This window comes from Takifugu flavidus, chromosome 3 (genome assembly GCF_003711565.1).
Source record: "Takifugu flavidus isolate HTHZ2018 chromosome 3, ASM371156v2, whole genome shotgun sequence".
In the NCBI taxonomy this organism is placed as follows: Eukaryota; Metazoa; Chordata; class Actinopteri; order Tetraodontiformes; family Tetraodontidae; genus Takifugu; species Takifugu flavidus.
Window position 1 is genome coordinate 12,449,297 of NC_079522.1, and position 22,495 is coordinate 12,471,791.

The following is a 22,495-nucleotide window of genomic DNA, read 5'->3' on the forward strand; positions in this document are numbered from 1 at the left end:
TCAAATGGAAGCCGAGCGGGGGAAGCTTTGTTAACAGAACTTGCTGGCTTCTCCATGCTTCTCAGAATTTGGTTAATTCCTCCTTTGAGCAGAGCTTCACCAATTTATTTGGCTGCGTTATCTTTAAAGACAGTCAGCTGTTACCAGGGAGGCCCAGATTCAGATGCAACACGGTTACTATTAAACTCTGGACTAATGGAGGTTCAGAATAACCTTGATAAAAACACAACTCTCCTCTGAAGGGGGGGGGGGGGGGGGGGGGTTCGCTCAACTTCAGAAATGAAAAGCTATTAAAGCTGTGTCTTTGTAGAAAAGTCCTCAGACAAGACTGCAGCTCATTAAAGCACAGATTATAATTAAAGGTTCATACATGGAAATATGTAACAGTGTTTTTCCCTCTTATAGTCACTCTTGCAAGACATTACATCACAGTATGGCTGGTTTATTAAAGAAAAAGTATCTTATTATTTGGGCACTATTTAAATCACCGACAGGAACGAGGTCTCCCTAGACACAAAAATATCTAGTTTGAAATTTAAATCATGAAATTTAGCTGTCGGCTGCAAATGGATAATTTTAAAGAACACCTCCACTACAAAATACATGTATGTTCTACATATCAACAGACAAGTGTTTGCATGTCCAATGTCTTGCTTGTTCCCCAGCCAGGCCATTTCAAAGGCTCCAGAGTAGGAACAAAATAGCGAAATACTATAACAATACAGTACTGGGAAACGCGCAAACCTCACGCCCGTGTGCGTGCGTGACGTCACAGGTGGTGAGTCTGCTGTCTAAAACCTCAAGAGTTTACAGAAGCACGTAGTGTTTCTCGCTGAAGCGTTTAATACTTCATGTAAAATTAGTTTCGCCAGGAATTTAGTATTAAATCGCTTACCTCGGAGAGGCGGAAGAACACCTGTCGCTTGTTAGGGCGTGATTAGCTGCAGGTGCGCCGCCTACTGGACACCATAGGAAGTCTCCCAGTCAAAGAGCATCGTGCAAGATTTATCTGGCTTTTCTGTAAATAATAAATTATCACACTTCGAAATAATAAAAAAAAGTTACTTTAAAAACGTTTTACAGTAAGAAAAGATAAAAATGGCCACAGTGAATGATGACAGCTCTTGTTTTTCTACCAGGACATGTTTATTTACAGCGGCAAATGACAGGAGTCACAAGTGTTTCCACAGGTACGTACAGAAAGACATCAATAGTTCCCACCTCCTGCACAAAGCACACAGCGGGGGTCAGTCCAGGAAAGATGGGGGACAGAGGGAACACATACTGTACACTAAGTTCAAATACGCCTGTTTTACCTCCTACAGAAAAAAGGACAGAGGCATGGTGACAGAGAAGGGAGGACGAGAGGAGAGGGGAAAGGGGCGAGGGGATTTTGACTAATTGTCAAATACAAAAAAACATTTACAAATCTTATAGCCTCCAGGCACTGTGCTCCCATATTTACAGTTGTCACAACAGGCAGCAGAACCGTTCCACAGCAGGACCATCCATTTCAGGTATGCAGGTACAAGGGCCCACTATGAGAGAACCGAGCACTGAGAGGTCTGAGATAAAGACCGGCGGAGTCCGAGAGGTAGGGGAGGGTGGCGAGTGGCGAGGAAGAGGCAGTGGTGGTGGTGGATGTCTGTCACCGATTCAAAGCAAGTTGGACCTCAACGGGGGACTCGTCTGGACACTCGCAGGTCCATATATGGGACATGGTCATAATGCTGCACAATGCACCATGGAACTGAAGAGAGGTACGCTCACTAATACACTCTGATTTATAAACTTTAAAGATTAGCAAATAAATTATATGAACAAAAAAAAAAAGCACTGTAGAAATTTACGACGCCTTCGGTCTTTAATTTAGGACAATATACATATATATATATTTTTTTTTCTTTCTTTTTTAAATTTGCACTGAGAAAAGTTAAAAGATGGACCCACAATCAAAATACTGTTGCAAATACATTCAGCATACATACACTAGACCTGATTGATGAAAAGAGCATGTTCACCCAGCTTTATTCCCCCCGAGCGCCTGAGCTGAGTTCAGGGACGGTGGACAGAACTGATGCTAATCCCATCCAACAACTGGTAGATGCTAACTGTCTGTGTCCACGCATTAGCCGGGCTCTAAGTGCTTTTTGTTTCCATATTCGCAATCTCAAACAGCATGTTAGACATGTTATCGTATGTTTGCTACACCATATTCTGTTGAATGAGCCTAAACTGCATCTATGTGGAAACACAGTTACACATTCATGCTGAGGGCTGATGTGGACTCATGCATTGGATCAGTCGGACAGGGTACGGCGACCCAAACCCTACATTTGACCCCAAAAACCTAACAGTGCATCGTAGTGTGGTGTACTACAACAGCCGTGATCGACTGGTTAAAAATGTATTTCCAGCCAAACACATATTTTGTTTGTACAAAAACAGCTAATGGTCGTCTGCTTTGATGACCTTGCACCAGATACACCATCACCGAGTCTGTCCATATGCTGGAGCTATGAAATGGCATCAAGTCAATGTCAGAAGATCAGTTTTACTGAAGATCTACCAGGACAGCTACAGTAAAAGTGAATGGGGTCCAGGGTTTGTGTCCTCACAGATACTGCAAAACAAGTACAAAGCATTGTGTGATGAGACAGTTCACCACATTACAATAAGCCCGCCATTTTGGGCCCGTTTTTACTGCACTCAGACAGATTCCACAGGTTCACTGACATGTTCGATGGCAAAAAAAGAAAAAAAAGAAAAGTGGTCGAGACCTAACGCTAATGTGGTGGTCTTAACCACCGCAGCAGGGCCGAGCCACAAGGGGGGGTTGAGGGGAAAAAAAGGCACACTACCCCTGTCATTACTTTCTGAATCTAAATGCTGTGAAACAGCTTTAGGGTACAGATTTGAAGAGGGAAAGCAAATGTGGAGGGGTCAAAAAGCAAAATTACATCATCGTTGAACCTTGGACTGAAACACAGCAGAAGGAGCAGAGGGGTAAAAAAAAAGCTGCATCAGCAGCGCTGAGAAGAAAAGGAAAATCCTGTATACAGCAAAGCCTGTTGCATTAAAAGAAAGACAAATCTCTTCCAGTATACTTAAATAAAAGCTTCGTAAAATACTCTTTTCTTTTTTCCCAAGACCTATGTACAGAACGTGACAACACCAGCGAGGAACAGTGATCGAAACCAAGGAGCAGAACGGAAACAAAGAGACTCGGAGACGGATCTCTGACTGGTATCAAATGAAATCCAGTTTGTCCATTTAAAACATGCACGACACACATGGATTGAGTCCTCGTCAGCATCGTTTGCGCACGTGCCACGAGTCTGTTTTCTTTTTTCCCTACTAACAGCGACAGTTACTACATGACACCATTCAGGCCAGTTGTGCAGGACATCTCTCAACCTCGAACCAAACTGTACATCAGGCCACCGGACACTGAGCCTCTTTTCCTGTGACACAGATTCTGGAGCGAACACGTGAATAAATCCCACGGTTCAAGTTGAAGAGGGCCAACAATATTTACTGTCGATATAAAAATGATATGCCAACACCAAAATCAACGCACGGGTATGGTTTTAAAGTGTTCAAACTGCAACACAGGCTGGCTTTTATTTGTCTTTTTTTAATTGAAGCAATGCATTTTCCTGCACCTGGAGCTAATCAACCAGCCGCGATGCCTCCAGAATACGTTAAACACCCGAGACCAACTCCAAATTCATTTCCATCCTAAATACGTCACACAGGAATTGTAAGGAATCGTCAGAGTTCCCAGACACCTGTGTGCTTGAAACACAACACTGAAGTATTTTTCCATGTGTGAACTACACTTGTGCACTGGGACACACACCACAGTTTGTTCTGGTGCGTTATGACGAAGCAGAAAGGGCAACTCCCCAAAGCAGAACTGAACACTGAGGATGACAGAAACAGGTGTGTTTGGTACAAGAAGCAGGATTAGCAGCTAGCAACATCCCCCCCCCCCACCCTCCTGCTGCCTCCAGACACCAGCGCACATGAATGAGAGTGCCGTACAACTATAAGTTAGCATCTGACCCGGCACTAAAGGCTTCAGAAGCATTAGCAACGGTTCACACAGGCATAGGAGGAGGTGACTGGGTTGGCCAAACTGAGATGACATGTCCTCTTCCCCCCACCCTGTACAGCAGCCGCAGGGGCCGATCCTCCACTGGCAAACTGGTGACATCAGAGACAAACAACTGGGAATCGTTTAAGTGGGGGGCAATACTGCCACCTGCCACTAGAGGGCAGCAGTGACAACCAGCTCGATGTGTTTTGTGATTGGCTGAAACCATCGCAGCGTCTTCCAGCGAGGACGGGGCGTGTGCATGGAACAGAGCACCAGCGGCACAGTAGTGTTTATCTTCTTTAAAACAGACGGCCAGAACAGGAAAAAAAATAAAAATAAAATCTGAACAGTGACATGAGACAAATGAAATACAATCATTGAGCAACAAACTTTCCACTGATGGTACATTTATCACGCCAGGTGTCTAAAAGGTTGACCCTTACTCTCTTTCCTTTTTCTTTTTGTTGTTATTTATTTTATTTTTTTTGTATTTACAAATGCCGTACATTGGGGCATTGATATAAACAGAAATCATATTTCACTCCACTAATTTCCAGTGTAGAAGATTCTCTGGGATTTGGTCTGATGATCCTAATGTTCTTTTGGTGGTGGTGGTGGAGGGGGGGTGATGGGGCCGAGCCTCCTTACGCTCTGCTGTCGTCCGGTTTCGTGAGGATGCTGTTGTCACTGTGCACTTTGATTTCAATCGTATCCGGCTTGAGAGACTCTTTTCCATTTTCTTCCTTCAGCGGTAATTTCCTGAGGAGGAGGGGGAGGAAACGCAGAGGTGAGCGAGAGACCCGAAGCTCCTCCTGAACTGGCAATGATGCTGAGATAAAAATTTGGCATTATTACATTTGCAAATGAGTATTTGCTAATGTAAGGAATGATGACGTGACGACATACAGGACAGAAAATGATGTATGAGTGATCCACACGTGCGGGTTTCCCCCTCCGTGTGCTTCCTTGTTTATAGCATGGCAGCATAAGAAACTTTCATCTTAAAAGATCGTTTTAGAATACACTAGTCAGAGAAACAAACACACGCATCTGAATACAAGAGAACCCAAGTTCCATGTGCCATGTGTGCTGATAAGCTGCGAGGTGCCGCTGGCAAACAAGCATGGGCTTAACGGAGACGACGGATTTATATGAAACAGGGACATGCAGCAAGTGAAATTAGTGCTGAAATGCTGCCACAAGACAGAGTGGGCTTAATGGGTTTCGCCACAAAAGGTGTCCTTTCTGGCTTTGGAGCCTGGCAGTAATCACCTTTTAGACCTTTCACAGCTGGGGGAGCTGCTCCTGTTCGGATTAATAACGCTGAATTAAAAGAGACGCAGCGGGGTTAGACTTAAAAGCCTCTGCGGGGCCCTGAAAGGACTTAAAGAAAAGAATCTCCACACGAAGCACCCAAACTCTTCACTTGAAAGGTAAAAGAAGATGCAACCGGAGCTCCGAGAGAGGCCGCGTCTCCGTCCTGAGGAACCAAACACGCTCCTCGTGTTCGCCGTATTAAAAACATCTATATTTGGGGGCCTGGATCAGTGCGCTTTGTTTGTGTTGTGTTCTACAGTCTGCATCGGTGGGGACAAAAGCGCCATTGTGTGGATTTAATTTGATCATGAATCCCGCTCTCTCTGCATTCTTCTGCTCTCCATCTGAGCTTGTTTGGCTGTTGGCGGCTTTTAAGTGCTGATCTATTTGTCTGTCTGTGTCGGCAGCGATAACATCGCCGACGCCGTGTCTCCCGCTGGCTTTTCATTCCATTCAGTCAGCGCAGCAGAAAGGAATCAAACGAGGTGATTGGCTGGATCCCTCGTCGTCAAGACAAGCCTCTGCTGATTTATCTGCATTCAGCTCCACACGTGCGCGACCCTACGGCGAGTTACAGAGTGACTGGTGACAGGCAGGAGGCGTCACTCCCACATTGACTCCACATCCAGTCGGAACGCATTTAAACTGGCTCACACCTGAAGCAGCTATTTGAATCCAAGTGACAACAATCCTCACTCGAGCTTCCTGCTGTACGGGACAACAAAGATTTACCACCAGTTTTATTATGGAGGTCATTAACAATGCATCAACCAGACGAGGTTCATCTGACGCCTGTCTGCACCCCAAAATAGCTCTCAGGATCCTCCGGGGACCTCATCATGTTCTGTAAACGCACCATGCACTTTATACATGTCATGTACTATAAACCCGGAACTGCTTTTGGTTTGTTGGGCTGTTTATATTTCTGGACTATGTCCTGAGGTGTGTGTGACCTCAGTACCTTTTAAATTGCCCCAAGGAGAACAAGAAAGTGATTAAATTGAATTGAGGAACAAATGCATGTATTTCTACTCATCACTTTATTTTGGAAACCAAATTCAAAGCTGGCAGTAATAATAATGATAATAATAAAAAGAAAGCTATAGAGTAGTTATCATGGAGTTATTCCTTCTATGGTGTTGGCGTTGGCAGTGAGGCTATTTTAGATATTCAATCTGCACCGGGGGACTTTAGTGTGGGCGCTCTCCCTAACTGTTGTGTGCAGCTTGTTCTTTCTGCGGATTCTTCTCAATAGATTTGAGGGTTTCTTATTGTGGTTTTTGTTCTTTAGCGCAGTATTGGATCAGAGACTTGGCCCTGCTCCATGTCCAACGAGGAGTCCAACTGTGCGTCCACCGGCGCCTGACTGAGGACAAACTATGAAGTGGAAACTGGCTGACTGAAAGTATGGCACAAAAGATCACAGCGTGATTAATTTTAATAAATGGGTACGATTCGGGGTAAAATGTCCATCACGTTGACAATTAGATTAATGCTGACCTTTAATTAACAGTTTGATCAAAGCCACTTAGAAACAACTGTAACTAATGTTCAGTCTAACATTTTAAATTAGGGCTTTATATTTACAACACCATTAAAGGTTCTGGACGTCTTTATTTTACATTTACAGTAAATTGACCATTTTTAAAGCTGTTTTTTTTTCAAAAAATTACGGCCAAATATCCCAAAGAGACGTTTACCAGGAGTTTAATTCAGGCAGTGCGATGAAGAACGTAGAGGAAGACGCTCTGCATGATAATGTACCTAATGTGCCCAGATAATGCCAGAGGGCCAGAGGGGATTCCTCCGTGGTCGATTGCGAGATGTTGAAGTTCCTCCAGTGTGGATCCAATTTCATGTTTCATTAGATTCATGCAAACCCAGATTGGACATACACAGTACATTACGGGCGATATCTGCCTTTTTAACGGCTTTCTTTTCTCAGATGCTAAATCTGCAGAATAACAAACATGTTTACATATCACAGGCGGTCACGAGTTCTGGCTGGATGTGGCTGCAGGCAACAGGAGCCGCGGTCGAGCGTGCGACTATTTGTCTGGACTTTGTACACATGAAATTGCTGCAGCGAAAACCAAATATCTGAAATTTGTAAATGAGGCCAGTGCTTTGTACTTCAAGCAAAGATGGCTGAAACTAATCAGAAAATGCACTAATTAGGCAGCTTGTGTCCTGATTTTGAGCTCAGTGAGACTAATCACCCCCCTGCACGCACACTCACTCACTCACACACACACACACACACACACACACACACTCACACACACTTTGAGGGCTAGGACACAAAAACAAACTAATGCTACTGGCCTCTTTGATCTAGGCTGCTGTGCACCTCATAGTCAGAGTGGAGCTATCACAGTGTGTTTACAGATGTGTGTTTGTAGTCTGTAAGCCTAAGTGACACTGCAGCACAGCAGGAGCGATTCGTTCTTCCCTTTGCTGATGTTAATTAGGCAGAAGGCCATCTACGCCCGGCCAGGAAGGCTGACAACAATCCCTTCTTTGCACAGAGATAAATTAGGTTCCCTGCCGTCTAAACCACAACACGTCCCAGCGCCTTAGTTTATGCTCTTATCTAAACCTTTCAATTTTACATTCATTCTCACAGTCAGTATAGAGTGTTCCATCACTGTCGACATGTTGGAGTCATTGCCAAGGACACTTCTGAAGGAACACAGTTCATGAAGAGATAGATAACGAGCCCTGGTTTGTGCCTATTCACAGTACCTTAAGGAGCTAAAATGGTGGTCACAAACAGCTTTTGAGCTGTGCCTTCCAACTTGTTCCTCAGTGTGAGCCTGATGTTGTTCCTCAGACAAAGTTCTACCACTCACAACATCTAGACTCTCAGCACCAACTCCATTCTCTTTACAGTAACTCTGAAAACCAAATCTATTTGTGTAAGAAGAGTCTGGTTTTCACAGCCGTTGTCATGGCTATGGCAGCTACCTCCTACAGCCATGTCAAATCATGTGAGTCAGGTTTGAGACGTGACTGAGGCGATGCTTCCGCTCCGACAGCGTCATAACCAAGCAGCAGTATTTACAGTTAGCTCCTCTCTCTCTGTGGCCATCTGTAAATGCAGTTCAGACAGGCGGTCAGTCAGCCCTTTGGCGCTGTGAGCAGAGCGATCCAGCAAGCGTCGACACTCCACTGTGCCCTCTGCAGCCCAGACGGGTGCGGCACAATGACAGCACGAACACAAAACTGGCACTGCTGGAGCTGATGAATCACACTGTGTGGGTGCTGTCTCATAAAAGCCCAGTTTGACTGGCACCCTGCTAAAAATAGTTGAGATTACGTCTGAAAATCGATAGTGCCATGACTTTCATGGATTTTTTTTTAGATGGATGGAGAGGGAGCACTTCCTCTGTGACTGGTCATTTCACACATACATGCGGTGATCCCAGGGTGATTTCGTGCACAGTGGAAACAAAAAAAGACAAACAGCTTGTCTCACACACATGCACGTGTAAAAGAGCATGCAGGCGAGGTAGCTCAGAGGTGAACTCACAGCACTTTATATGAGACGCATGGATGCTAGTGAAGAAGACATAATCAGAGACATACTGTGGCTGAAAGGGTGGTTGGGCGGCTGTTGTAGGTGTACCTACAGTAAATAGTGAGAATAAGTCTGTTTTTTCTTATGTTCTCCACAATAAAGAGGTTTTTAGACAATTCTAGGCTGTACATGAGAGGTTCTTGAGAAGCCAAACTGAGAACAAAAGGAACAGAAAGCTTAGAACAGTTCACAGTAACAGCCCTGACACCAAAAAGTTTTATTTAACTTGCCTCTCAGATTGGGAACATATAAAGGTGTTTAGTTTTGAAAATAAATAAATAAATAAAGCTCTAAATTATAGTGCAGAAGCAGTATTTGCCAGAATGACCCGACGTCACCCACAAGCATCAAGATACACCCACAGCAGATGCTCTCTCCGCAAGCATGAATGACTTGGCAAACATTGACGCACCCTGACTGTAAATCAAAGCCTTCAGTTACTAGAGACAGAGGAATATTACCGCAGAGCAGAATCACTTACAGGTAGGCAGCCTTGCCCTCCTCCATGTCTTTGCCCTTGCCACTGGTAGCTGTTTTCTTGCTGCAGAGCGTGCGCGTGATGCACATCAGCAGGCCACAATGACGCAGGAAGAAGCAGCTGACATCCACCACCACGAGGAGCAGCAGCAGCGCTCCCAGGCCCAGGCCCACCACCGTCCCCAGCCCAAGGCCGCTGAACAGGGATTCTGCTAAGGCAGGGAAGCACAGACACACGAGAGGGAGGGGAGAGGAAAACATCGTTAGCAAGTTTGGACTTCTTCTGTAGCGCACGTAGTTGTGTTAGAAGAGGTCAGGTGTGGCGTGAAGAATCAGGAATGTCACAGAGAGACATACAAGCAGGGACAGGCTGTACCCGGAACACCACCCACCACATTTTTCCCACTCCGGTTTTCTGAAAACAACAGAAAATTCAAAGAATTCCCGGGTGGATGCTAACACCATGACAATCCACAGAACCTCCAGTTTAGGGTATCCTTTGCCGAAGGGCTCAATTATTACTGAGATTCCTCAAAGCCACCTCCAGGAAAAAAATGAATTTCAACAGGAAATTTCTCAAACCTGCAGCACTTCGCTGTGTGATTTGCTTGCATGTGATAAGATTCACAGCTTCTGTTAAGACCTGACCTAGACTGGTGCATTTTACTGGTCGCAATCTTCAGAGCAACACACATTCTATCGTGTAGCAGTGTTTAACCTCACGACCTGAGTGAACGCTCCACATCATGTCCTTCAGATCAACACCTCTGGTTCCAGAAGACATTTCTGCTTCCAACAATGGTTCAAGGTAACGTCCATCAGCAAGACCGACTCCACCGAGGTTATTTCGCCGTCTCCGGCTGTGAGCATGCAGAAGCGCTGGAATCTGAGGTTTAGAATTAAAATGTTCTGCCTGAGCTGACACCACTCTGCCCTCCAGGAACACGCGGAGCAGGCGGGAACCAGCAGCGGAGCTCGACTTGTGTAATGACAAAATAAAGGTGTCAGAAACTCCATGATGGGCAGAGCTAAACACAGTTTTGTCCTTAAGTGATTGTAGGGTAGCGCTAACAAAGCCTCTATTGTAGGATCAGTGTTGACAGCTGGAGGTCAGATCTTGCCAGGAGTAATCAGCCACGGAAGACCGAGGCCATGTTTACGCATCAACGTTGTCGCCAGAAGCAGAAAGGTTTTTCATTTGCGATTTCAGAAGCACTCTGGGTTCTCATGGAGACGGTGTCAAAACCACGCACGTTCGCACGCATCCGCGCTAACAACTCAAACAATGGCAGCCAGCAAGACAGGCCAGGAGTTGGCGATGCTAGTTTGCAGTGAAACAGGTGAAAGCGTGTGCACAGGACTGAGACGTGCTATCAGCATCAGCGTTTTCACCGAAAACAGCGTTCCCTGTGAACACGGAGATGTAAACGATCGTTACGTTTGCGGATTCACCCCGTGCACCGTTCTCGTGTAAACGAAAGGCGCAGCAGCAACGAAACCTGGACATTTTCTGCTTTTTTCTGCATCATGTAAATGGAATCACTGCTATGCGTCGATCTGCTCTTATGTGGGCCACCAGTGAGAAGGGGGAAGCGCCCAGAGATGGGCGAGCTGTAAAGCTGTGTTTCTGCCGCCTCTGTGTAGGAAGAGATAAGATATCTGAAGGGGTTTGATGGATTATTCACCTGTGCAATGAATGGAGCCTTTCTGTTTAATTTTGGATGACAAAAAGAGACAAAGAAGCTTAATTATTTAAAACAGCTATTCAAAAACAACACAGTTCTTCTGGGTGCGCTTGCATGTTCATCAGCAACGCAACACAAATAGCTGACAAATATCAGACATCCATGAACTTCTCTGGCAGCTCTGTGTGACCCTCAGCTGGACTTGGCCTGGACCCCCATCAGGTAAATCTAACTGTTAAATGGCGCGTTTCCACTATGTTTAAATATTAAATCAAGTAGAGCACATTTTGTATGGAATATGGTTTCTTTCTGCCCTAAGATGCACCATACGGACACACAAACTGGGCATAAATGGAGCAATAATGCTGAACAATGGCTCATTGAAGCGGTTTGACAAAACCTGCAGATTACAGCAGAGAGGAGACACTTACCAACTCATACTTGCTCCGCTGGAAGCAAGCTCATTTCACACCCGAAAGCATTCTTCCATGTTCTTAACTCTGCAGCCGAAGGAGGCAAATGGTGAGCCACAAACGCCTCACGGTGATAGCAACTCTAATTAAAACACTGTATTTTCCCAAAACCGGGTTATGGGACTTGAGACTTGCATGTTGGATCAATACTTCCTCACAGCTCCAGGCTAAGGTTTCATATCTCACCTTCTAAAGGCTTATCTGAGTTAATTTGCAAAACCGCAGATTCAGAGGTGGTAAACAACACCTTTCCAGTCCCCACAAAGCAGCCGCAAATTACAGGAGACAAAGGGAATGCTAATCTTTTTCGTTAAGCCACACTCAACCGTTTTTTTGCAAAACTGTAGCACCCTCAAGCTTTCACACCGTGTTGAAATTTGTTGCTTCAAACACTCATGACATTGCAAATCACGGGGCTCTTGTAATACCTTAATGCAGAACAATTGTATTAAGAACAGAAAACAAGCAAGTCGAAAGCAGCAGGTTATGATCAAGTTTCCAGCTTCGCCTGTGTGTCAAATGAATGTTTAATCATACAAACAGAGCGCTTTTCATGCACTTCTTTACTTGCAGCGCTTTAGGACATGATGAGACATTCGGGAACACGCCAAGTAGAGATTAGAATTTTACGGTGGCACAAAAGTGCAAAACATGCCGAGGGGGACTTGACGGAAGACCAGCCATTGGCTATATTCCAGACACCAAGTACATTTGTATAGATGATTGAAACAACAGCGTGCTTCTTCTCTCTTCCTTTCAGAAGCCAAGATTGGTACCAGGTGAACTATCTGTATGGGGTCCCAAATGAAAAGAGTGAAAAAGAAAATATTGTAAAAGTGCCTTTACTGTAAGTCAATATTTATGCACAGATTTTCTACTTCAAACCAGAAACAAGATGCCTTCCACAGTGAAACAGCTCAGATTTCCACGCAAGGAATTAAGGCATGCCGAGCGGCTTAACTTTAAATTTAATAAACAGAGATGAAACGCAGCTGAAGGAACGCGTGGCCTCAAGTCAAACTGCTCAAGTTAGCAACCAAGGTGCCTTCCAGCACCCAAACACAGCTCGTGAAGAAATGCCACGACGGGAGGAAAACAAGAGGAAATTATGTTTATACATAATATACTGACTTTGGCAATCTGCACTGTTCAAAACAAATATTCCTGCGTTGGCCCACAGCGCAGTTGGTGATTTATAATGTCAGAGTGCAGAAAAGCAGTGCAGCCCTTCCTATGTGAGGGTCTCCTTTAGAAAATAGAGGGCAAATGTGCCCTCATCTGAGTGCTGAATGATCATCTGTGATCAATCTGGCGCCAGCGGCGGCTGTGAACGTCCTCATCCTCCTGTAATAACCCACGGGTCAGAGTGATAAAGTGCCTGCCAGGGCCCCTCTGCAGATGTGCCATGAGTCTGTCAAGAAAAGCTATTTTCTCCTTTTCTCTAAGACACATAGAAAAACAGGATTTGTCATTTAAAGCTGTCTGATTTTGAAATCATAAAGATGTAAACATTTGCCGCCGCGGAGCAGCTGCAACTTCAAATGCAATGACGAGTGACCTGCAGGGATCAAGGCTCCGCTGGCATCACTGTGGTTTTAGCCGTCTTTTAGCTCTGTGCTAACAAGGACTGAAAAAATAGTGTTCCTTAAATCATGACAACGCTGTGGCGAGATCAGGCTGAAGACATGGAACCATCAGATTATTTTCACCCAAAACAAGAATAGTTGCTTTTTAAAAGAATTTGTCATCAAAAAACAAAATATACTTTTTGCCACATATTATTAATAAATAAGCGAGTTCGTCTCCCTTCTTGGGGTTTCATTGTCCACTGGGGAGAATATCCATGCTCAAGGGTGCGCACGTTTGAATGGACATTATGTTTTCTTCCATTCAACAGACAATTTACAACCATCATATGTCTAATAATAACTTCAGAAACTGGGTCAGTTTATCATCACTTTCCATCAGCTCCTCTCTTCATTGATGCACATATACAGTATATACAGTATATACAGTATATATATATACACACCCACACACACATCAGGGCAGGTCAAGGTAGCCTCTTCCTGTCAGGCCAGGCTCATGTCTGAGCAAAGCTGATTGAAACAGTTGACACCACAGACCAACGTGGGTTTGATATCTGTTGTCCGTAATATTGTTGTTGACTCTGGCTACAACACGTGACCCCGAGATGAGCCAAACCCTCTGTGACACCTGTTTTCTGGCTCTGTAATTATATCTCCATTATTTTTTTGCACTGTACAGCTTAGTTTATTGGAAGACTGTTCCACGAGTCACAGCTGAGGAGGCTTTGGCGAGAACCTAAAGATTTTAGGTGACATTTCTGACTGTCTCCCAACAGTAGAAGTGCCGTTCCCTCTCAGCCAAACTCACAAAGAACCCAGATGTTCCAGCATTGTTGGCAATGAATGCGCAACTCACACAGGATCTTTCCCACTGTGACTCTGGGGCTGGAGCACCAATTGCATTTTATTCAGGCACTATTTCGTGAAGCCTCTGACAAATTTCCCAGTGTTGAAGCTCAGCGAAGAGGCTCCGAGACAAGTGTTTCCAATAAACTTGCAGCTCAGGATGAGGAAGTAATTTAACATTCTTAGGAGGAGAATGTGTTTGTCTGTCCTTTGTTGTTTTTATGTATTAGCTGTAATTGCAACTTTGATTGTTATCACTGCTGTGTTTACCTGGACATCTGGTAGAAATAACTCATTTGTTTGGTGCCACTTGAGTTTCAAAAAACTCTCTAATTCCTGCAAAAACAGAGGCCATTAATCCTTGTTTCCCTGCTCTATTAACCCTTTTCCTGACATCATTTGACTGTCGTTGATGTATAGGCCCATTAGCTGTTTCAATCCATTTGTTCAGGATTCAGATGTTTATGTGGCACCTGAAGCAATTCACACACATCTCAATTTGACAGTGAAAAGTCATTAGGCCTGAGCCATGATTGATCGTCTTTCGATTTGATCTGAGGGGAAGCGACTGGATTAATGATGTCCTAACAGGCATTCATTGATCAGGCAGAAAGGAGCTACAAGTCTGCAGAGGAATAAATGCAATCATTTCAGGATATGACTTGTCCAAAATGCTCCTTTTCCACTGGAGGATTTTTTTTTATTTCGCTTTGCAGCATCTAAACCAATGTTTGATTCGCGGGCCGCGAGGTGGGACACAGATTAACCCATTTTTGGGAACGTCGTGAGAGGAAGCAGATCTGACACCTGGTGAAATGAGCGAAAAACAAAACAAAAAGAAATGAAAGATGCTTTTCATTTAAAAGGATATGACATTCTTAGAGGAAGAACCGGGAGACTTCAAAGAAGTTTGGTCCATCTTTGGGTAATTGCTGCTTCCAGAAGTGATTAAAGGACCTCTACCTTGATCTTTAAAGATAACATTAAAAGCAGGGAGTCTTTGGAATGAACCAGGGATTACCAAACAAAATAAGCCTGTTTTCAGAGCGTGTGTTTTGTCATTTTAAGCAATATTCTTTCCAAGTTTTCCTAGTTTGACCTGTGCACGTTCTGCTTTCCTTTTTTCTTGCCTGTTGTCACTTCTGCCTGTGTCTTGTGTCTCATTGTCTCCAGCTCTGTCTTGCATTGATTCCCCAGTCTTTGCTTTGGTCATCGAGTTTGTCTTGTCCCAGTGTTGCTGTCCAAGCTTTGTTTCCTTGCCTAATCCAGAGTGTATGACTATTTCCACTGTCAATTTAACCTATCTTCGTTTACCTTTTGGTTATATACTGTGTTTCTTGCCTGACCTCCCCTGTACCAACCTGTTTCTGCCTTATTAAACGTCTTTTGGATCTCGATCTTTGTTAGAGTTGAGCATTTGCTTCCAGTGAACGGAGCCCGATATATTTTGTAAAGGTATCGAGGCTATGTTTTAAGGGGACAGATGTGGCCGTAGCTAACGATAGCAGCCTACTAAATGCTACGTGTAGAACAGCCAAAGCAAATGTGGCGATTAATGACGCAGCATGTTTGCGCCATGATTTGAACTTGTTAAAAGAACGCAACACGAGCAGCTGGAGTAAATGCACTTCGCCAGGACCACAATGCAGTGCGGTTTTTCCACTTCACTACGTCCCTCTTTTGAGCTGTATAGAGACCTGCAGTGGATGCCATTCAAAGAAAAATAGTTTTGTGAAACTGTTTGTAATGTAAATTAGTGGTGCTGTGGTAGTTTATAGAACGTTTCAACAAAATAAGGTCTGTTTCCAATACATAGGAAAACATTTGCTCATTTTAAAAAAGAAGCTGAATCGCATAACAGATTTAGAAGATCAAGCAGCTACATCAGGATTATTGAGAAGTCTACTGTTGTGTTAATAGTACACAATGTGCCCCCCAAAAAAACATTAAATAAAAACTAAACTCATAAAATGTAACACTATTCAAAAATAAAAATGCTGCTTTTCTGTCTCGTTTCTGTTCAGGCCTAGAAGAAAATCCAGAGATCTCTTTACAGGCCGCCTTAGAAATGACTTTCATTTGCAAAATTTATGAGCGAGTTGATTAATGTAAGGGGCAGCAATAAAAAAAGCATTTTCCCACTCTGATTTGTGACTTCATTTTGAGGAAACGTTTGACTTTGGAGAGAAAGTGGAGTAGAGAGAAAACCTTAGATATTAATTCATGAAGAGCTCTGACAGAAAAAATGGATTAATGGATTTTCTATTTAGAGGGTTTTTGATAAGACCAACAACTCCAAAAATCAACAGAATCATATACGACCATACACCTTGGTGAAGTGGGGCTTCACAGAGAAACACAGGTTTTGTTCTGCGTCAATGATGGCTGTTTTTCTTTTACCCCATCTGTCTGCTCTGGCTAAACCCGTCACAATGCTGTCCTCCACTGGGGGACCTTTGACCTGGAGGTGCAGGTCAACAGGTGAGTCTTGTCCAGAGGAGTTGGCTGTCCTGTGCTGAGCGGACGGTTGGTTTCAGCAGATGGACAGCTCTGTTTCTTCCCTGGTCTTTTGTCCTTTAGGTGGACCAACCTCTTCCTCAGAGCGTTGCCAGGCTTGAGTTGAAAATGAATGCGACGCTTGCTAAAGATGAGTTTTTCGGAAACAGCGAACGGGATGACAGAGTCTTGGCTTTGTTTCTCTGTCCTTGAGCTTCCATTAGTACAGCTCCTCTGGACATCAGAGATGAAACATCTACCAGTTTCTTTCACCTCAACGAATTTTGTACTGTGATGACAGACCTTGGAATTGGGATGGTAAACAACTAGCCCATTTTTGATTTTAATACTACATTTGCCTTGGAAACAAAACAGCAATGTGTCCCTGCCTGCAACATGAGAGCTGTATTTAAAGACCTTTATCACCATCCCAAATATCTGTTCTGCAAAAGAGACATGTGGAGACGCGGTTGTCACACAAGCTGCTTCCTTAAAGGAAAGTATAAAGCGCACCTGCTAATCAAATATGCTCCTCTCATAGATGTGACTTTCAGCTGAAGGTAAGCTCTGCCAAAATAATGTTTGAGAAAGAGCAAAAGTAAACAAATATATGCACGAGCTGTCGATGGAGAAAGTGCAAATATTGATTCAAAATGAAAAAAGAAAAGAAAAACTTTAAGGAAAGGAGATTAAACTGAAATGTAGGCAAAGGGAGCAATGCATTTTTGCTTAAAGAACTCTGCGAGGAGGGCAGAAGGTTATGCAGCACTGTACAAACTAAAAATAGAAGGAGGAGGGGGTAAAAAAATCCAATTCAATAGCCTTCAAATGCATTATACATTGAGGTAGAATTGAGAGAGAAATTGGTTGGTGAGAGATAGAAACACCTATGGTGCAAATCTATTTTTGTGTCGGGGTCTGTGTGCTTGGACAAGAGTGTCTGTGGGAGAAAGACAGGAAAAAACAAAACAGAAAGCGACGAAGAGTCAGTCTATAATTGCAAATGGCAGATTTTCACATTTGATATTGCTGATTGAGCTGAATCAAGACCTTCTTCCCCCCTTCAAATTGACTGCAGAAGGGCGATCGATGTTCTGTTGGAGATCATACGACTGGGCATCGCTTTTGGCTGGAAGAGGTTGTGATTGAAGCTCGCACTTAACGGAAATACTGCAGAAATAAAATGACATGATAAGACTGTAAATTGGAGTGATCTTCTGCTGGATTTACTCTGATTTAGTAGAGACTGCAGTGTGGAAAGACCAAGTGTGAGTGATTCTCTGGTGGCTCAAGCTCCCATAAAAGCAGAGCTGTGAGTCCAGCTGGGGCCAAAAGCTTGCTGGCATGACTCTCCTTCAAAATAGAAGCAAAAAAACAAAACAAGAGAATCCATTTCTGTGTCTCTCGGCTGTGCTCTTTCCTGCGATGCACCGCTGTTGGCTAATGAGGGAGGACAGCCAAAGTGAAGTGACCCTCCTTAAGCTTGGCATTTTTCCCCTCACGCTCATGTGCTCATGTTTTCAGTTTAAAACGCAGCACCCGCTCTCACTGGTACATTTAGCGGGTACAGCAATGACCCAGGCAAACACACGCTCCATCCTAAACAGCAGAAATGGATGTGACAACAGGCTAAGAGGGGCAAGCAGGATGGGAGGTCTTCAAGTGGACGTGACTGCAATAGCCCTTTTTTAAAACACCACGTGACTTCCCGCTTGCAGCACCACTGCATGCTGCCCACGTGCACCATTAGCATGCTAGCCAAAATAACCGAGAGGACCTGAAAATGAGAAGCCTCCTGGAACATTAAGCACGAGACAAACAAAGGTGCAGTTTTCATGAGGCAGAACAGTAACCTTCAACACCGACTCGACACAGAGCTGAGAAAGATGCCCGTGTTTGTGTACTGGCTCGTGTGAGCTGCTGGTGTTCCGAATGAAAAATGAGCTCGACTAGCCATGCAAAAGCATTTTCTCTTCTTCTGTGCAGAATTGCAAAGCAGCACCATGGGAGAACCGAGGGATGAAGAGAGGAGGAGGAGGAGAACAGAATGGTATTTTAAAGATGACACTTTTCATCTTTTTTCTGGGACATTAAGCACAAAGACAAACAAACACATAAACTTTGCATGAGGCACAACTGTGTCCGCAACATGCGGTAAAAATTCGCTCCACTACCCAAAGACAAGTCTGTGTTGTCTCTAAAAGTACCAGAAATGTACAAGTTATCATGCTAAAAAAAACAAACAACCATAGACAGTTTTTAAATCTAAAGACTGCACACTTTAAAACGAAATTCTATGTTTGCCTTTTAAGTTCACTGAATGTAAAACACTGGTTGAGTTGACTGGATGATTAAAAAAGTTTCCTCGGCTTTTTAAAAATCACCAAAGTGGAGTTTTTGGAGCACTCCAAACAGAATTCCTAATTTAATGACTATGGTTTTACAGCGCATGCAGGAACTACTTAACCCCAGTTTTATTCTGCTTTTTCTCCCTTGATTTTGTAGGTTGTTATATGTGCACTGCATTTCCCCCAATCATTAATCACAGTACAGTAAAGTTTAATGTTGGATTAAGACATGTGATATTACCAATCGGCAGTTATAGATAAACTACAGAGCTGCAAAAACCACCACAGGGGAACTGCATGATAACTGCAGATAAGAAGAAGGAAAAGTAGACGGTAAAAACCAGCCTGAGGGTATTTTCATTTGTGGGTGGTTACTCTGAGGCAGGCACTGGTGTGATACCAATGTTTGTTGCTGTTTATTTGTACAGGTCTGGGAGGTCGATACCAACACTGAGAACAGCTGAGAAGCAGAACCTTTGAACGCAAGGTTCTGTAGTGAAAACGCCGGGAAAGGAGCAGACCCAAGTGAGCCTTGTGTTTTGTATCCACACTACATTCAAAATAGCGTAAAAAAGTTTTGGTTTGAAGAACTTCTCAAAGCACCTGTTTGGTAGTCTAAACCAGTTTTAAAGGGCCAGTGTCATTTCACACACACAAGAAAACATCCCAGCCTCTCGAGAAGTGAAATGCATCTGCAGAATGTCTCCAAAGGCTCCTGGTGGAAGTTTGAAAAAAATAAACCTGAGGATAAATCACACTTTGGAGAGGTTGACCTAAAGTGTCCAACCCTCAACCAGAAAATTTACTAAAAGGACTCAAACCACTTGGCACTGTTTGATACAGCTTCTGCGACAAGGAGCTGAAGGAATTTTGACCCCCGACAAATGCTGAACTGTGAAAGACTGCGATCAGCGGTGGTGCTGACTCACGGGCTGGATCAGTGATTGACAGGAACACTGATTGTCTCTGAACTTTCTCTGCCCTGAAATCTTCTAAACAGACGGGTTGTACTGGACGAGGTGACCTGACGGGAGCTTTCAGAAGCATCTGCTTTGTATCCAGCTTTTATCATCTGCTGTGCAGGTGATATTCTGGTTTCTTTGGCTTTGGCACCCAACACAAAACGGATGGTTGAGGGTGCCTCTTCACCTCCATGCTGAAAACCGTTCCATCATAACCTCGTCAGACAGCGTGGGTAAGATCAGTTCAGACGCCAGCACTTGAGACGAGCCACATAAAAAGCGTTTTCATTATGGGCTGAACGTGGTCGCTCTCTGCCCATCAGGCAGCATTGAAAACAACTGAGGGAACAAAAGCAAGAGTGTTCTAAACTCCAAATAACCTGAGTAAATATCATTTTATCCGCAGATAATTGATCAAATAGTGATTTTCAGCGCCGCTATAATGATATTTTTACCTTGGAGTCACATACAGCTTTTCAGGACAACAAGAGCCAAAGAATTTTTGAGGTGCCTCCAAGATTTTGACGTCATTTGGCGACGATGTGGCAGAGAAATTCAAGGCAGTAGAATCACAGGTGCCAATTTCTCCACACACAGAAGCCTCATTTCTTCACACAGCGACGGTGCAGCGCCGCAATGCTGCATTTATCTGACAGGCTGACTGTTGTTACCAGAGAGCTAAACGTCCTTCCTGTGGCTTGCACAATAACACAATATCCCCGCAAATTAAAAAAGAGGAAATAACTTATAAAATTAGGCAAGAAATGGGGAAAAAAAAGGGAGTCAAAAGACGAATTATAAGCACTTCCTGAAAGCATGCTTTTACCTGTAATATCGGGTTCCTGTGGCATGAAGAATTGATAGAAGGTGGGCTCTGATAGGCCCTTGACGTTGCGCGCTGTGATTTCCACCTCGTATCTTGTGTTCCACTGCAGCGGCTGCAATATCGCAAAGTCATTTGCCCCAGGAACCAGCTTGGTCATCCACTGCTCCTCTTTATCCTGGCATGAGGGAAGAGAAAATGGGAGAGTAAAAGCTTCGCTCCCTCACAAAAATAACCTTAATCGGTGCTCAACGTTTCCTTTTTGTCTGCAAGCATCAAAGGAAAGTCTGCGGAATGCTCTTTAATGTGATAAACAGCATCAGACTCTTTGCAGGGTTTGTTGTGTAATTAGAGATTCGGAAGGTTATTTCCACAGGAAACACTGCCGCATTTGTTTTTGGGAAGTTCACAGAGACCTTTGTGGTTCTTTTAGCTTTTTATCTTTTACCGTCTCCCTAAATCATTAATCCTTCTTTCTCCCTTCATTGTTTCCCTCTTTCTTCAGCCCAAACACAAGACTGGGAGCGGCAGAGGCAGGCCGGAAGACTGCACCTGCACTCCTCTGAATGTTTGATGGATGGATGCGATTGTGTGCCCAGTGGAGACGTGGTGAACACTGGCCTGGTTTGTCAGGTGAGTACGATGAGTCTGCACGCTTTCTGTCTTGTCTTGGGTTTTGTGGTGGTTTTTAACACACTGTCACAATTACAGTGTAAAGAGGGGTCTGCTTGGATGCTTGAATGGTAGTTGCCAACGTGCCAGATTTGAGATTTGGACCAGCTCAAATCCACTCAGTCCTGTGGAGAGATTCCTGTAGCAAAGCCATCTATTCTGGTTTCACCGCTCGCCTTATCTTGTGAGCTAAAGCTGAATTTTGCTATTTTACACACACAAAAACTCTTCTACTTAAATGGGTGGGTGGATGAGCTAGCATGCACTCTCATTTGTAGCAGAAATATTAAGTGAAGCACACACTAAAAAATAATGATTCCTGAGTAGAACCTTTTAATTTTACAATTTTACAATTCAGTCAAAAGTACTGTATTAAAGCAGTGAGTCACATGTGCTCTTCTGGAGGGAGACTGGAGTCCCAATGTCACATCCTGTGGCACTATTTTGGCAAACAGAAAGAAAAATGCTTTTCAGCTGTTTTGATTAATTATTGAATTTTTTTCACGTGAGACAAATTACCAGACTTCTAAATGAAAAAAAAAAAACTTCTCTAAGTATGCCAGGCCTGTGACAATGTCACATCCGATGTCACTCTCAAACAAAAAGAAAAATCAATATTTTTGAGCTGTTATGAATTATTATTTCATCTGAGAGAAAATATCTTAGTTCTAAATGAAAGAGGCAGAGGAACATTTCCCCCTTAGATTCCTCCTCTGTCTCAGCTGGCCTTGTTGATTTTGGCAACAGTAAACCAAACCACAGAAAATACTAGGTTTGTGGAGCTTTTTCCCAAACTGTTCATTAATATTAAGTACAAGAGAAGGGTCGCATATGGGGGGATAAAAAGAGACAACAGGATCCACTCATTTCTGGAGAGCAGATCAGATTAAACACAGATGCAAAATCCTACAAAGACTCACCGTTTTATACTTAACAATGTACTCCACAATGGGCATTCCGCCATCGTCCTGCTTGACCAGCCCCAGTCGGTAGGCCTTACCCATTCCTCTCTGGCCATGCACCGCAGGTGGACTTGGCTCTCCTGAGGGACAGAAGCGGGCGGGGGTGGGGGGTGGCTTTAGGAGATGCTTCAAAACAGTGTGTGAATGTTACGTGTTCTTGTAT

The 22,495-nt window shown here is 43.9% G+C and overlaps 2 protein-coding genes across 8 annotated transcripts in view; both read right to left on the bottom strand.

Annotated features, from left to right (window-relative positions):
• LOC130522800 (uncharacterized) overlaps positions 1 to 1,018 on the bottom strand; it is a 53,774-nt gene extending 52,756 nt beyond the window's left edge. Inside the window, exon 1 of the mRNA XM_057027530.1 lies at positions 896 to 1,018. The gene's annotated coding sequence lies outside the window, so the exon portion shown is untranslated. The remainder of the gene's footprint in view (positions 1 to 895) is intronic.
• Positions 1,019 to 1,124: 106 nt separating this feature from the next.
• The window catches only part of LOC130522796 (neural cell adhesion molecule 2-like), a 175,627-nt gene continuing 154,256 nt past the window's right edge, over positions 1,125 to 22,495 (bottom strand). For 3 of the 7 annotated variants that reach the window (XM_057027525.1, XM_057027520.1, XM_057027524.1), the window contains exons 14-17: positions 22,291 to 22,412; positions 20,702 to 20,876; positions 9,481 to 9,688; positions 1,125 to 4,861 (exon numbers count right to left, since the gene is read on the bottom strand). In XM_057027525.1, the coding sequence (XP_056883505.1) occupies positions 4,747 to 4,861; positions 9,481 to 9,688; positions 20,702 to 20,876; positions 22,291 to 22,412 (620 nt within the window). In that variant the 3' untranslated portion in view covers positions 1,125 to 4,746. Of the gene's footprint in view, positions 4,862 to 8,951; positions 9,048 to 9,480; positions 9,689 to 15,602; positions 17,506 to 17,615; positions 17,736 to 20,701; positions 20,877 to 22,290; positions 22,413 to 22,495 lie in introns of those variants that run through there. The other 4 variants (XM_057027522.1, XM_057027523.1, XM_057027521.1 and 1 more) reach the window with 4 other exon arrangements.